Source organism: Leucopleurus acutus, assembly GCF_964270905.1.
Source record: "Leucopleurus acutus genome assembly, chromosome: 20".
Taxonomy (NCBI): Eukaryota; Metazoa; Chordata; class Mammalia; order Artiodactyla; family Delphinidae; genus Leucopleurus; species Leucopleurus acutus.
In genome coordinates this window covers 51,696,992-51,712,765 of record NC_139162.1, presented here as the reverse complement: position 1 = coordinate 51,712,765, position 15,774 = coordinate 51,696,992, and the positions used below count along the sequence as shown (strand labels likewise).

Sequence of the window (15,774 nt, the reverse complement as noted above, 5' to 3'; positions counted from 1 at the left end):
CAAGGCTTCTGACCTCAGTGTCTGGGAAGTGGAAGGGATTTTCTTTTCTTTTCTTTTCTTTTCACTTGTTCTAGAACTTGGGCAAGCCCGGTGCTCACTCTAGACCTCATTGTCACAGCCTAGAAAATGGGCATAAGGTCTCCACTAGCTGGCATCCTAGAACAGCACACATCGTGTTCCGGCCGGGTCAGAACTTCTCTGAGGGGAGGCCTGGCTGAGTGGCCCCCATGCTGGAATTGTGTGGAGTGAAGATGGGGCGTCCCTGGGGCTGAGGGGGGGCTTCCTGCACCTGCCATGCTCGGGAGCTGTGGGTAAACTGAGCTTGGCCGAGGAGAGGAGAGAACCTGACCAGGGGAGCCGAGCTGAATCATGAGGGACCGGAAATTGGTGAGGACACGCCTGTTGGGGAACAGGTCAGGGCCATGGAGAGGGACCCAGCAGGTGCTGGAACTGTTTTGTGGACGCTAAGGGGGGAACTGTTAGGGATGCCTTTTACCCCTGCTCAGAATAAAGCTGCTTTGTGCCAGAAACTTGCATTTCCACAGTCTCATGGGAGACCCAGGAGTCCAGACCTGACGCCCCTACTCCCTCAGACCCAGGAGTCCGGGGCCCCAACACCCTCCTCCCCAAGGACCCAGGGGCCCTGGTCGGCATCACTCTGCTTCCCGAGGATCCAGGAGTCTGGGCTGCAGCACCCTGACCCTAGGGGGGTCAGGTGCCCAGTGCTGGCCTCCCTTCCCCCACCTTTGCCTCTGGGAGAGGCTTCTGAATCACCGACCCCACTGGCGTGCCAGGTGGGTTAGCGGACCTCGCCCTCCCCAGGCCTTGGGTGCCCTGCTCGGGTCCCCACCCCGGCCTCGGTGGCCGGCAGAGGCGCCCCGTCCGCCCTCGCGCGCCCCCTGCCGCCCGCCTGCGGCACGCCACCTCCAAGGCGCATCGAGGAGCCGGGGCAGTAGCGATGCGTTTATTCTCAGGGTCACGGGTGGGGTGGCTCGGAGGCCTGGTCTGGGCTGGGACTCGGGTCGGGACTGGGGTCGGGGTCCGGACCGGCGTCCTCGGGGTCCACGTCCCAGGGGAAGGTCGGCAGCCCCCGCATCCGCTCGCGGTAGACTCGGTCGAAGGCTTCGCTCTGCGCCACCGTGAAGTGGTTCTTCCAGTCACCGCAGATCCCTGGAGGGAAGGGAGGGACGGCCGAGGTGAGGGGTATCCAGAGCATCGTCCCCCGCCCCCAAGATCCCAGCACCTTCTTTCCCACCTCCTGGCCTTTGCCTATGGCGTTCCCTTTGCAAGAAGCGCTGGCCTTCCCCCGGCGCCCTCCATCTCCATTTTGGCCCCTTTCCCTCCTGCGATGATGGCTGACACTTACTTACACTGGCAACCAGTCGCCTGGCCAGACCCCTGGGCGCCATTCTTGCCCCCTCCCTCGCTCAGCTTCCTCCTGCCCTACTCCTCCCTCCAGCAGACCTCCTACCTTCCTCCACCGACCTCTTAAATCTCTACCCAGAACATCCGCCTCCTCACCTAGCATTCCTGCACATCCTTCCCTGCCCCTGTATCACCTCCCCTGTGCCCTGTCCCTCACCTCCCTTGCTAGAACAGGGCTTCCTTGCTCCAGTGTTCCAACGCCTCCACTACCTTCAGTATTGCTCTGACACTGGGAACCAGTGCTTTCCCTGCACTTAGTGGGGAAAGTGCATGCCGACCGTTTGCCAGGATTCACTCCTTAGCCCCTCACAGCAACCGAGAAGGTAAGGGGCATGACTTTGCTAGTTCTCTGTGCCCTGAGGTGAGCACTCAGATCCCTCAAGTTTCTTATCGCATGGGATAACCAGGGCCACTAGCCTTTACCTGGATTCCTGGGGCCAAAGTCCTTTGGATCACAGTATTTTTTTTTTAAACATCTTTATTGGAGTATAAATGCTTTACAATGTTGTGTTGGTTTCTGCTGTATAACAAAGTGAATCAGCTATATGTATACATGTATCCCCATATCCCCTCCCTCTCACCCTCCCTATCCCACCCCTCTAGGTGGTCACTAAGCACGGAACTGATCTCCCTGTGCGACGCAGCTGCTTCCCACTAGCTATTTTACATTTGGTAGTGTATATATGTCCATGCCACTCTCTCACTTCATCCCAGCTTACCCTTCCCCCTCCCTGTGGATCACAGTATTTTGAATTTTAACAAATATACCACATTACATGACACCCCTAGTGAGGTCTGGGGGGCTCCCTGTGGTGGGCTGAATAATGAGCTCCCACCAAGATGTCCACGACCTAACCCTTAGAACCTATGAATATGTGACCTGACACGGCAAAAGGGACTTTGCAGATGTGATTAAGTTAAAGATCTTGACGCTTAATGGCAAACATCCTTATAAGAGGATGCAGGAGGGTCAGCGTCAGAAAGTAGAAGATGTTTTTGAAGGTGGAGGAAGGGGCCACGAGCCAAGGGATGCAGGCGGGTCTGGAAACTGTAAAGGCCGGGAACCAATTCTCCCCTAGAGTCTCCAGAAAGAACACGGTACTGACACTTTAATTTTAGCTCAGTGAGGCTGCTTTTGGACCTCTGACATCCAGAATGGTAAGGGAGTGAATGTGTGTGGTTTTCTTTTTAATCTTTTCTTTTTTTTTTTCTTTTTTTGGCTGCACCGTGCGAGATCTTAGTTCCCCAACCCCGGGGCCACGGCAGTGAGTCCTAACCACTGGACTGCCAGGAAATGCCCTGAATGTGTGTGGTTTTTTAAGGCACACAGTTTGTGGTATTTGGTTCCAGCAGGAATAGAAAACTAATACACTCCCACCCTCAGCCTGTAATCCAACACTTGAATATCTCTGGGGTGAACTTTAACGCTAAGAAGGATTCCCAAGGACTCCAGATAGCCTCACAGCGTTCAGAGCTGGCTATGGCAACGCCCTGATGCGTCTTCTTCCCACGGGGAGCTCTCTGGGAGTGGTGGGTCTGAGACGGCAGGCACATCTGCAGCACCAGCTGTGTGCCAGGCCCCGTGCTAAGCCCTGTGTATGGATTCATGGGTCCACAGTGACCCCATGAAGGCAGCTCTGTTGGAGCATCCCCATGTAACAGCTGGGGAAACAGGCCCAGAGAGGTTAAATAACTGGCCCAAGACACACAGCCAGGCAGTGGCCTAATGGGGCTTGGAACCCCAGAGTCCCCTCACCTTTCCGGAGGAAGGCACCGTGGCTCTGGTCCAGCAGGCTGGGGGGCAGCAGGGAGAAGTTGGACATGGTGTTGGCTTTCATGGCTTTGAAGGCCGAGTGCGCCACGACGGACTCCAGCGCTTCCTCGCCCAGTGGCCGGCCCAGGAACTGACAGATGCGCTGCACGGAACTGTGGAGATCCTGGGGGCAGGGGAGAGGGATCAGGGGATGAGTCAGCGGAGGGAGGGGAGCCCAGACCAGGAAGGAGCATCAGTCCCAGAGTTTATTTGCCTGACTCCCAACCCAGACCTGGAATCTGGGTGATTCTGCCTCTTTGCCTCAGTTTCCTCACCTCCAAGCCGAAGGGTTGGGCTATGGCCTCTGAAGGTTTTTGACAGTGTGGGGTTTTGGAGGGTTCTGTGGGTGGGAGGGAAGGGGTGGGCCCGGGTCAGAGGTCACAGCAGGGGGCAGAGGTCAGTCCAGCATCTTATGGAGAGTCACCCTCTTTCAGGTTTGAAACAGGTGTCAACTGGTCTGTGCCCCAAACTGCCCTCCACCCCAGGTCCCCATCCCAGAACAGCCCCGTCATTCACCCAGAGCCAGACTCCTGGCCCGGCCTCACCTCCCCTTGCCCCTTCCCCCTCTTGCCCCTGTCAGTCAACAGCCCGGGCTCTCCTGCTTCAGCTCTCTGCCATATCCCCTCCTCTGTGTCCCCACAGCCCCTAGCACTGGCCAGGCCTCGTCCTCTCCCTCTGGACCCTCGCCTCACCCTCCTCCCCGGCCTCCCTGCCTCCAGTCCCTCACACCCAGAGCTCACCCTGCCCCTCCCCTGTTCCCAGCCCTCCTGTGGCTTCCCAGGGCCCCAGTCCCCAGGCCTCGCTTTTAAGGACAGGCATGGCCTGGTCTTTCCTCTCCTTCCCTGTGCTTTCCTCCCTGCAGGCCTTGGCATGGGGCTGCCAGGAATGCCCTGCACCACCCTTCTCCACCTGACGGACTTACCCATCCAGATGCAGCTCAAGTATCTCCTCCCTCATGACTGATGGTTCCAGTCACTGTGGATTAAGCACCTACTGTGTACCGATCTCTAGTCCAAGCCCCTCATGTGTATTTTGCCAATCCTCCCAATAGCCTGGCAGAGGGCTGTCATTACCCCCATCAGTAAATGGAGGCCCAGAGAGGGGAAGACACTTTCCAGGGTCACACAGCCAAGGAGGAGCTCAGATTTGAGTCTCCAGAGCCCACAATCCTCTCTTCTATCTCCCTGATTTCCCTGATACGCAGCGCCCGGCACAGTCAGCCTTCTGGTCAGTTCCACCGACCCCACGGCCCAGATTTTCCAGGTCATTCTTGGTTTCATAAGCCTCCATCCCTTTATCCTCTTGAACCACTGACGTGTCCCAGAAATTCTAACATGTTGGCAGTTCCTCACACTCAGGGGCAGCCCAGAAGCTCGGTCAGGCTGCGTGGCCCAGTTTTTGGTTCAGAGAACAAAGCTTGATGGAAAACAGAGGGGAGGGGTGATGCCGAAATCTTTTCTAGATCTTTCCATCAAAAGAGATTTACCAGGGTGGGAAAAAAAAAAAACAAAACCCATGGGGTCTGCAGTGAAGAGCTGTACGCCTCAGGCAGTTTCTCAACTCTCTCGAGGTTATAAGCCCCCACTTTCCTCCTCTATAAAACGGGGGCGATAATAATATTGGGGTGAACCATTTAAAAATGACCATATTTTGCAGTTTGAGAGGCGGAAACATTGGCTATTATGGTTATTATTAATCAGATAGGCCCTTGCTCAGAACCTAATTACTCTTACTTTGGCACACTATACTAACACTTTGCTGTACCTTGTCAGACGGTTACAATGCCAAAGCCAGGTACTGTGGTCCTTAAGAACCCTCTGAGCCAGCATTTTCCACCCATTTTAAGGATGAGATCTCTGAGGCTCTGAGATTTTAAAGAGGGTTTTAACGGCTTTTTGAACACCAAAATCCAGGCTCTTTCTGCTACACAAAGTACCAACAAAAAGGAGGATACGAAAAATACATGAAATGCACACACAGGAAGAGAACGTGTCTGGGGCCGTTGGTGAAGGAACACGTATTGGGAACCGCTTAGATTCCCAGCCTCTCAGAACAGATCTTTGTTAAGAACACAGAAGAGTTGGACACGTTCACTGTGGATTGGTCCATCTGGAAGCCCAGCGTCCTCCTTACAGCCGGGCAAAGTCGTAGTCATTCTGCATGGCCCCTTCTTCCAGGCAGCCCTTCCTGATTGCCCCAGCCAGAAGGCCTCTCTCTCCCAGGTGCCTGCCCCAGGGATGTTTGACGGGGTCCAGACAGGCTCCCCGTCTGCCTCCAAAGGCTGTCTCCTTCCACTGCTTCCCTCTGCCTTTCAGGTCACAACCATAGTGAAACCATCATCACTTCCCATGGGTCACAGTTTTGTATCGTCTCATTTAACCTATCACGTCCCCTGCTCAGAGGCCACCTGTAGCTCCCACCTACTCAGAGAAAAGCCAAAATTCTCACTGTGGGTCCCATCCCCTCTGTGCCTTCATTTCCCACCCTACCCCCTCTCAGCTCTGGCCACTCCAGCCTCTTTGCTCTCCTTGGAACACATCAATCACACTCTCACCTCAGGGCCTTTGCACTGGCTCTTCCCTCTGCCCGAAACACTTTTCCCCAGATAGCTCCATGGCTCTCCCCTGACCACCGTTCTGAAAATCGTGCCCACACACATTCCGAATCCTCCTTCCCCACTTGCCTTTTCTCCTTAGCTCTCTGCCATCTGGGAAGGGGAGCTGGAGGGCGTGAAGAAGGGAGGAGTGAGGGGGCGCTGGGTGGAGGTGCGGGAGGGGGAATCACCTGCTGCAGCTCCTCGTAGGTGATAAACAAGAAGTTCTCTTTGCCCTGCATCCGAATCCAGCCCTTAATGTGGTCGAACCAGGAGCCGAACTGCACTGAGGGCAGAGAGACAGGCAGGGTGAGGGATGGGCAGCTGGGCCACCCCCCGCTGGGGCTCAGAGGGGCCCAACTAGCCCCACATGGCCCCAGGCTTTGGCCCCTTAGAGCTGGAGGCCTCCCTCCAAGCTCCCCATCCCTGCCTCTCCCCAGCTCCTTCTTATCCCTCCTCTGTCCACTAGGGGCTCCCCCCACCTCACTCTGCCCCAGTCCTCACCTTCGCCTTTGAGGAAGTTCTTCAGGAACTGGTCAGGCGTGCCAGGGTCCTTCAACTGCCTGGCGATCTTGGAGTAGTGATAGAGCGAGACCACCACGTCCCGGGGGTTCCGGCCCATGTAGATCACCTGTGTGTGGGTGTTGGGAAGAGGGGAGAAGATGTCAGACCCCGAGGTTTCGTGCCCTCGAGACCTCTCTCTTCTGATCCTGCAGCAGGACGGACTCAGGGTAGACTTCTCAAGGGACTTCCTAGCTAATGGGAGTTCAGATCAGTTCACCTCAATCCACAGGAGGGGAGAGCTCCCTCCAACCACATTCTAGGAAAAGAGAGGGACTGTTTCAAGACCAGGTGGAGGGACAATTTGGCTTCAGGAAATAAAGAGTGGAAGAGGAAGGTCTGGGGTTCAGGGTAGGGGAGATCATGGTGACGGGTGTTGACCAAGAGAAGGACAGTCACCTTTCCTTCCCATTCCTGCAGAGGAGGCCCCAGCCTCCTCCCCTGCCTCCCAGCCTCCACACAGCCCCAGAGGGTCTTTCTGCACCCAGAGCTGACCGTGCCCTCCTCGGCTCTCCAGCGCCCCAGAGTGGAGTCCCAGACCCTGGGTCTGGCATTCAAGGCCCTGACGACCTGGTTCCAATCTGTTTACCGGCTTGATAGTCCACAACTAACCCCACTCCAGCCGCATCAGATCTGTCCTCCCCCAGGACCAAGGTCAGCCACCCAGGTGGTCAGCCATGGCTATGTGGCCAACCTCCAACAAAAACCCTGCATGCCGAGGTCTGGGTGAGCTTCCTTGGTGATACTCCGTGTGTGTTGTCACATGTCATTGCTGGAGGACTGAGCACTGTCCATGCAGCTCCACTGGGAGAGAGATAACTTGAAGCTGGTGGCTGGTCTCACCCTCCCCCAGGCACCTCTTCCCTTCATCTTTTTTTTTTTTTTTTGCCTCGCCACATGGCTTGTGGGACTTTAGTTCCCGGACTGGGGATTGAACCCGGGCCCTCGGCAGTGTGAGCACAAAGTCCTAACCACTGGACCGCCAGGGAATTCCCACCTCTTCCTTTCATTGACCTTAATCTCTATCCTTCCTCCGTGATAAGCTAGAATCGTGAGTATAACAGCTTTGCTGAGTTCTGGAGTCCTTCTAGTGAATCACTGAACCTGAAGGTGGTATTGGGGACCCCTAGATTGCAATCTGATCTCTTCTCTGTCTATACTCACTTCCTTCCTTGGTGATCCCACCAGTCTCCTGGCTTTAATTTCTCTGTCTCTGTCTCTCTGTCTGTCTCTGTTTCTCTCTGTCTCTGTCTCTCTCCATATATATATATACACATCTCAATAGGTTGCAAATAGATGTGTCCAGCCCACATCTCTCCTGTCAAATCCAGATTTGTCTATCTCACTGCCCATTGGCATCCTCCACCTGGGTGTCGATGGGTCACAGCAGAGCCATCTTCCTCCCAAACCTCTCCTCCGCAACCTCTCCGTCTCAGTTCATGGCAGCTCCATCCTCCCAGTTGCTTAAACCAAACCCCCTGCAGTCACCCTTGACTCATCTGTTTCTCTCACACCCACATCCAACCTGCCAGCCACTCTTCCTGGTTCCATCTTCCAAATACACTCCAAACCCAGCCCTTTTTCTTCACCTCCCTGTGGCCACCACCCTGTTTGCCTCCATTGTCACCTCCGCCCTGGTACCTGGCTTCTGCCCTCACCCTGATGGTCTGTTCCCTGACTTGCAGCCAGAGGGCGCCTGTGAAAACCTAAGTTGGATCCTGTTTCTCCTTGTCTCTGAGCCCTCCCCTGGCTCCTGTCTCAATCAGCGACAAGAAAACTCCCCACAGCCCTGCACATTTTGGTCCCTGTTACCTCTCTGACCTCATCTCTCTTCCTCTCCCCCTTGCTCACTTAGATGCAACCACACAGTCCTCCTTGCTGGACCTCAGGCATGCCACATCGACCCCAGGGCCTTTGCACCTGTTCATGCCTCTGCCGGGAATGTTCTTCCCCCAGACACCCCCTTTGGCTTCCTTCCCTCACCTCCCAGGTCTTTACTCAATCCACGCCTTCTTACTGAGGCCTCCTTTGACCACCCTATTTATAATTGCAACCCGTACCCCTAACTCTAACCCCCATGTTCCCCTCCTTCTCGATGTGAACTGATCACCTTGGATGTATTCGATCTTTTCCTTATTTACTCCATCTATTCTTTGTCTGTCCCCTTTAGAATGTGGGCTCATAAGGCAGGTGTTCCTTGGGTGTGTATTTGCTGCTGTTCTAGATCAGGGCCGGGCACACAGTAGGTCCTCAATAAATAGGTGCTGAGTTCATCAGTTAGTTATACTTTGCCCCACCAACACACACTCCCCTCCATCCTCCCGCACCTTGGCCTTGGAGTTGAAGAAGGCCTTGGTGAAGAGCTGGATGGGGAGGTGAGAACTCATGAGGCGAGGGCTGGGCTGGTCGGGGAGGCTGAAGGCACCCATGATGGCCTCACACCAGGGCGACCGCTTCCAAATGGGCACTGAGCGGATCCAGGAGGGGTCCCCGTCCTTTAGGATTAAGCTGAGGATCTCAATCATCCAGTTTGTGCCTGTTGGAAGAATTGGGCAAATTAATCAGAGGTGGGGAGGGGTGAAGGGGGGATACAATCAAATTCATAATGGCTGCATTATTGTACAATTTGCTACATATGTTTAATGCATGGATTCCTCACACAGCACAGAAGTTAGGATTGGTTATGTTTTTTTAAAATTGAAGTATAGTTGATTTACAATCTTGTGTTAGTTTCAGGTATACAACAAAGTGATTCAGATATTTTATATATATATATATATATATATATATATCTTTTTCAGATTATTTTCCATTGTAGGTTATTACAAGATATTGACTATAGTTCCCTGTGCTATACAGTAGGTCCTTGTTGTTTATCTCTTTTATATATAGTAGTGTGTATCTGTTAATCCCAAACTCCTAATTTATCCCTCCCTCTTCCCACTTAGGGTTGGTTATCTTTATTTTCAAAGCAGGAAATTGAAGCTCAAAGAAACAAAGTTGCTAACTAAGGCGGCAAAGCTTGGAAGTGGCAACTGTCCACCCAACCCCATTTCGTTTCTCTACCGGGAATATAACAGGACGACATTTTTCCAGCCTCCCCTGAAGCTACATGGGGGACCGTGGGACTGAGTTCTGGCCAAGGAAGTGCAGTGGCAGCCATGTGCAGCCATTTCCAGACTTGGCCCATAAACACCGGCCACGTGACACCTCCTCTCCACCCCCACCCCCACCCCCGCCCCTGCTGGCTGAGTGCAGAGATGCCAGTGGAAACTGGGGCTCCTGGGGATGGCAGAGCCATAAGATGGAAGGAGCCAGGATGCTGGAGACTGCATGGATTTCCCCCCCACTTCCCCCCATCTATCCAGCACTAGCTGGAATTTACAGGAATGAGAAATAAATTTCTTTTTTTTTTTTGGCGGCGCCACGCAGCTTGTGGGATCTTAATTCCCCGACCAGGTATTGAGCCCGGGCCCTCGGCAGTGAAAGCATGGAGTCCTAACCACTGGACTGCCCGGGAATTCCCAAGAAATAAATTGCTATTGGGTCCAGCTTCTGAGATTCTGAAGCACTCCATTAATACATAGAGGAAGCTGGAACTGAATTCAGGTGGCTAGACTTAAAATCTCAGCTCTTTTCACTGCCCTTTCATGGGAGTAAGCCCTTGATTTCTTGAGGGAGCCACAAACGTCACATAGTAGGAAGGGATCTCATCCATGACCCAGTTCACAGGTCTGGATTCCAGGAGATTACAGGTAGGTCAGATGAGAAATCATCGTAATGTGAACAATCACCTGGCATTAGTATTATATTGTCCTGGATTCTAAGAACTACCCCGTGCCAGTTCCCAGCGTATCGCCTCTCAGCTCCAAATCCACTCTCGGTTGCCCTGCTTTGTGCCATTGGAGCTGTGTAAACGGATCTCCTTTGCCACCTAGTGCAATGTGAAGCTTTGTCAGTAGAGGGCGCAGAGGAACCCTGCAGAAGGATGGGGTTTCTCTTCCTGGTTCTCCTGGGCTTCTCCCAGCCAGCTCTTGTGATGGACAGCGGCCAGCAGTGCAGTAGACCCCAGTGACACTTACTCCCCCTCACCCCGCCCCGCATCCCAAAGCAAATTTCCTTGGGTGCTCTCTGCTTCAGTCCTAGAGGGAGGGGCTTCGCCCCGTATTGGCTCTTCCTGTATTGTCTAGGGTTCTCTTTACCCCTTGGTGTTTTAATCCCCTGTTACCACTTAATAATTCTTTTTTTGTGGGTGTGTGGCAAAAGATACCTAACATGAAATTTACCAATTTTTAAGAGTACGGTTCTGAGGCATTAAGTACATTCACATTGTTGTGCAAACATCACTACTACCGTCTATCACCAAAGCTGTTTCAAACAAAGCCTGCTGTTTGGGGAACAGATTTCCACAACTTCTGTGGAGGGAAATTTGGCTATAGTCATCAAAATTGCAAACGCACAGAGGCTCTGACCAAGCAATTCCATATCTAGGAATTTGTTCTACAGATAAACGCATACGTGTGCAAATGACACTTGCACAAGATGTGGCATTGTGTGTAAAGTTTATATGGTGTATAAATGCAAAAGACTGGGGACTTCCCTAGTAGTGCAGTGGTTAAGAATCCGCGTGCCAATGCAGGGGACATGAGTTCGAGCCCTGGTCCGGGAAGATTCCACATGCCGCGGAGCGACTAAGCCGCCACAGCTACTGAAGCCCGTGTGCCTAGAGCCCCTGCTCTGCAACAAGAGAAGCCACCACAATGAGAAGCACGTGCACTGCAGTGAAGAGTAGCCCCCTCTCACCCCAACTAGAGAGAGCCCAGCCCACCTGCAACAAGGAAGACCCCAACGCAGCCAAAAATAAATAAATAAATTAAAAAAAAAATAAATGCAAAAGATTGGAAACCAGGAAAAGCTAATCAGTAAGGAACTAATTAAACAAGAATTCTTGTACATCTAATGTTATGCAATACTATGGAACTGTAAGAAAAAACAAAAACCAGGAAGCTTTTGTTTACAGTTCTAAGATAGGATGATATCAAAATACAAGGAAAAAGAAGCACAACCATAAAACAAAACAAAACAAAACAAAAACATGAGGCAAAATGGCGTGTATCGTGTTAACCTTTGTGGGAAAAAAGTTAAAAAAAATTATGTACACTTTTTTTTGTACATGCAAATTCTGGAAAGATACACAGAGACTACTGGTGACTGTGGGAGAAGAGAGATATTACAGTGTAAACCTTTTTGTACCTCTTGAATTTTGAACTATGAATGCATTACTTTCTAAGAGAGAAATTTAAGATATTTTAAACTTTAAAAAATAGCTAGAATAACTGGACAACCATATGCAAACAAAGAACCTTGATCTATACCTCATACCACACATAAAAATTATCTTAAAATAGATCATAGACTTTAGTGTAAAATCTAAAACTGTAAAGCTTCTAGAAGAAAATATAAAGGCCATCTTTATGCCTTTGGTTTAGGAAAAGATTTCATAGCTGTGACATCAAAAGTCTGATCCATTAAAGAAAAAATTGACAATTGGAGCTCATCAAAATTTAAACTTTTGCTCTGAGAAGACACTGAAAAGAAAATGAAAAGACAAGCCACAGACTCAGAGAAAATATTTGCAAAAGGCATATCTGATAAAGGATGTGTACTCAGATTATATAAAGAACTCTCAAAACTCAATAATTAGAAAACAAACAACCCAGTTAAAAAGAGCAAAAAAAAAGTGGAACAGACACATTACCAAGAAAGATAATGATGGCTAGTAAGCCCCTGAAAAGATGCTCAACATCATTAGCCTCTAGAGACATGCAAATTCGAACCACAATGAGATACTAGAACACATCTGTTAGAATGACTTTTTAAAAAACTTGACAATATCAAGTGCTGACAAGGAAGCAGAGCATCTGGAGCCCACCTATGTTGCTGGAGAGAATGCAAGATGGTAAACCAGCTTGCCAAAAAGTGCAAGATGGTTTCCACTATGGAAACCAGTTTGACAGTTTCTCATAAAGGTAAGCATACATAATTCCCATAAACTCAGCAATCCCACTTCTAAGTATTTACCCAAGATAAACGAAAACGTATTTCCATGCAGAGACTTGTACACAAAACTTCATAGCAGCTGTATTCATACTCATCCCAAACTGGAAAAATACCCAAGTGTCCTTCAACAGATGAATAGATAAACCCACCGTGGTCCATCCAGCTGATGGAATACTCCTCAGCAACAAAAAAATACAACTTGGATGGATCTAAAATGCATTATGCTGAGTGAAAGAAGTCAGTCTCAAAAGCGACATAGGGTACGATTCCATGTATATGACATTTTGGAAAAGCCAAAACTATTGGGGCCGCAAACAGATCAATGGTTGCCCGGGGCTGGTTTGAGGAAGGAGCTGACCACAAAGGGTTTTTTTGTTTGTTTTAGGTGGGTGATGGAAATGTTCTATATCTTTTTTTTGGGCCATGCCACATGGCTTGGAGGATCCTAGTTCCCCCACCAGGGATTGAACCCAGGCCTCCTGAAGTGGAAGTGCCAAGTCCTAACCACTGGACCGCCAGGGAAGTCCCTGAACTGCTCTATATCTTGATTGTGGTGTATCTTGTATATGTCTCTCAAAACTCATAGAACTCCAAGAGGAATGAAAACACATCCACAGACAGATTTGTATATCAATGTTCCCACAAGCATTATTCATAAGAGTCAAAGAGTGAATACAAACCAACTGATTGTTTATCAACTGATAAATGGATAAGCAGGATAGAGTATAACCATATCATGGAATATTATTCGGCCATAAAAAGGGAGGAAGCACTGACAACAACTTGGATGAACCTCCAAAACATTACTCTAAGTGAAAGATACCAGACACAAAAGACCGTATATTGTATCATTGCATTTATCTGAAACGTCCAGAACGGGCAAGTCCATACAGTGAAAAAACAGATACCTAAGGCTTAGGGATGTGGATGGGATTGGGAGGTGATGGCTAATGGGTACGGAGTTTCTTGTTAGGGGTGATGAAAATGTTCTAAAGTTGACTGTAGTGATGATTGCACAACTTGGTGAATATACTATAGCCATAGATTTTTACACTTTCAAATGGGTGAATTGTATGGTATGGGAATTATTTTTTTTTAATGTTACCAAAAAGCAAAAAAACCCTCATCGAACTCTATGCTGGAAAAGGTGAATATAATATTTTGAAAATTTTCAAAAATATTTTGAAAAACATTAAGAAGGCAGCTCCAACATTTTAGAGAAGAACTCCCCCACCCCCTGCCACCGGGCCTCTCCTGTCACTCCCTCCACCACAGTCCCACTGACCTTCTCTTGCTTCCTCAAACTCACCGAGCCACCTCCCACCTCAGGGCCTTTGCACATGCTGTCCCTCTGTCTAGGATACCCTTTCCCACTCAAACTGCTCTGCAGATTCCAACTCTCTGCATGAACATCTTCTCCCCAGGAAGCCTGCCCTTATCCCGCAGACCTTCTTATTACCTACACTTAATGCTCTCTTCACCTTTCCTTGAGGGGGAGGGGACCCACCCTAACCCTAATTAGATAGTAATATAGGCGACTGCATGTTTAAATGAAGCCTGTATCTCCCAACAAATGTCTCCTTTGTTCAGAGCTGTGTCTTTGCACGTGGTAGACAAACAGTAAGTAGCATTTCAGTAACCGAATGGAGAAAATTAAGGTCTTTCTTTCCTTCCTTCCTTCCCTCCTTCCTGAAATATTTATTGAATAAGTTCCAGGCACTGTTTTAGGTTCAAAGAACACAGCCGCGATCAAGACAAACCGGAATATCTGTACTCACTGAGCCATGTTCTAGTGAGGAAGCCAGACTAAATCAACAAATGAAAATACGATATAGTGGCCGTCGGTGAAGAAAAGTATGAGGGGCGTTAAGGGATAGAGAGGGACAGGATGGGGACGCTATTTTAGCCAGGGAGGTCCGGGAAGGCCTCCCAGTGGGTGTGAGAGCCAGCCCGGTGGACGGAGGGAGCGAGGCACACAGGGATCTGGTGGGAAGGGTGCCCCCTGGCGGAGGGACCTGCCAGTGCAAAGGCCAAGCTCACCTCGGTTCTGAACGGACCAAGGCGTCCCCCATCCGCCCCACCCCCTCCCTGTTTCCTCTTCCATTCTCCTTAGTGTACCCTTCTCATCACCCACAGCACTCTCCGTAGCACCCCTGCCCCGGCCCAGCGGGTACCTGACTTGGGGTAGGTGATGATGAAGATGTCATCGTCCTGCACTTCCGAGTTCTCTGCGATGCTGATGCTCTCAGGTGAGTAGATGCCGACGGGGAAGAGGATGCCTTTATACCTGAAGTATTCGCCTGACAAATTCTGGCTGTAGGAGGATGGAGGAGAGACACCGTAAGGACCGGGAAGGAGGCGAGGACAGGTGTCACCCCTGGGAGAGTGGGGGGCCAGGGGCCTGCTTTTTTTTTTTTTTAAGGTCGGCTGCAGGCGGGATCTTAGTTCTCCGACCAGGGATCGATCCCGTGCCTCCTGCAGTGGAAGCGCGGAGTCTTAACCACTGGACCGCCAGGGAAGTCCCACGGAGCCTGCATTTGAGTGTCCTTCGAGGTCCCAGGAGCCCGCACAAGGGTCCAGCTTTACAGCTGAGGCCTCCAGGACAGATGGCGGCAGAAAGTGGCGGAGGGATCTCGGGGCAGGTGACGGAGGGCGAGCAAGGAGATGGGCGAGGTGCACCCCGCTCGCTGGTGGAACACTGGCAAGGAATTTTCTCTGCGCCCTTTTCCTCATCTGCAAAGTGAGGATGGTTTACTAACACCCCATAACAATCCTATGAGGTGACAATGATTATTATCCCCATTTTCTGGATGAAGGAAGCGAGGCACAGAGAGGTTAAGTGACTTGCCCAAAGCCACACAGCTGGCGGGACAAGCAGCGCTTCACCTCTGCAAAGTGGGACTAAGCGCTTTCCACATGTTTACTCTTCACCTCAACACTCCAGAAAGGCAGCACCCCCCATTTTACAAACATAGGCCAAAGAGTCTGGTGCCCTGCCCATTCCTAAGCGGCCACAGAGCGGCAGGGCCACCTGCGAAAACCAGATGTGGAGTCCCTGGGAAGCTGGGGCAGTCTTAAGCTTCAAACCCCTCACTCAAGCTGCTTTTCCCAAAACCCTGCAATGTGTTCACATAACCATACCAGGAAGTACAGTTTTCCAAAGTGAGATGTATTGAGAACAATCCGTTTAATTCGATCACTCTTGCCTTTGCAGCCTCCCTCGAGATCTCCTGACCCTGGCGTGGGAGAGCGATAGGTGTTTTGGGGACCTGGCTAAGGTAAAGCTGAGTTGGGGATGCATTTCATTGGACTTTCCTGGGAT

The 15,774-nt window shown here is 50.9% G+C and overlaps 1 protein-coding gene across 1 annotated transcript in view; it reads right to left on the bottom strand.

Annotated features, from left to right (window-relative positions):
- Window positions 1-976: 976 nt before the first annotated feature.
- Window positions 977-15,774, bottom strand: part of SULT2B1 (sulfotransferase family 2B member 1) — a gene marked incomplete at both ends in the record, with an annotated part of 33,413 nt that continues 18,615 nt past the window's right edge. Inside the window, 6 exons of the mRNA XM_082862262.1 lie at window positions 977-1,170; window positions 3,182-3,362; window positions 6,023-6,117; window positions 6,336-6,462; window positions 8,720-8,928; window positions 14,627-14,766. Coding sequence (XP_082718388.1) covers window positions 977-1,170; window positions 3,182-3,362; window positions 6,023-6,117; window positions 6,336-6,462; window positions 8,720-8,928; window positions 14,627-14,766 — 946 coding nt within the window. The remainder of the gene's footprint in view (window positions 1,171-3,181; window positions 3,363-6,022; window positions 6,118-6,335; window positions 6,463-8,719; window positions 8,929-14,626; window positions 14,767-15,774) is intronic.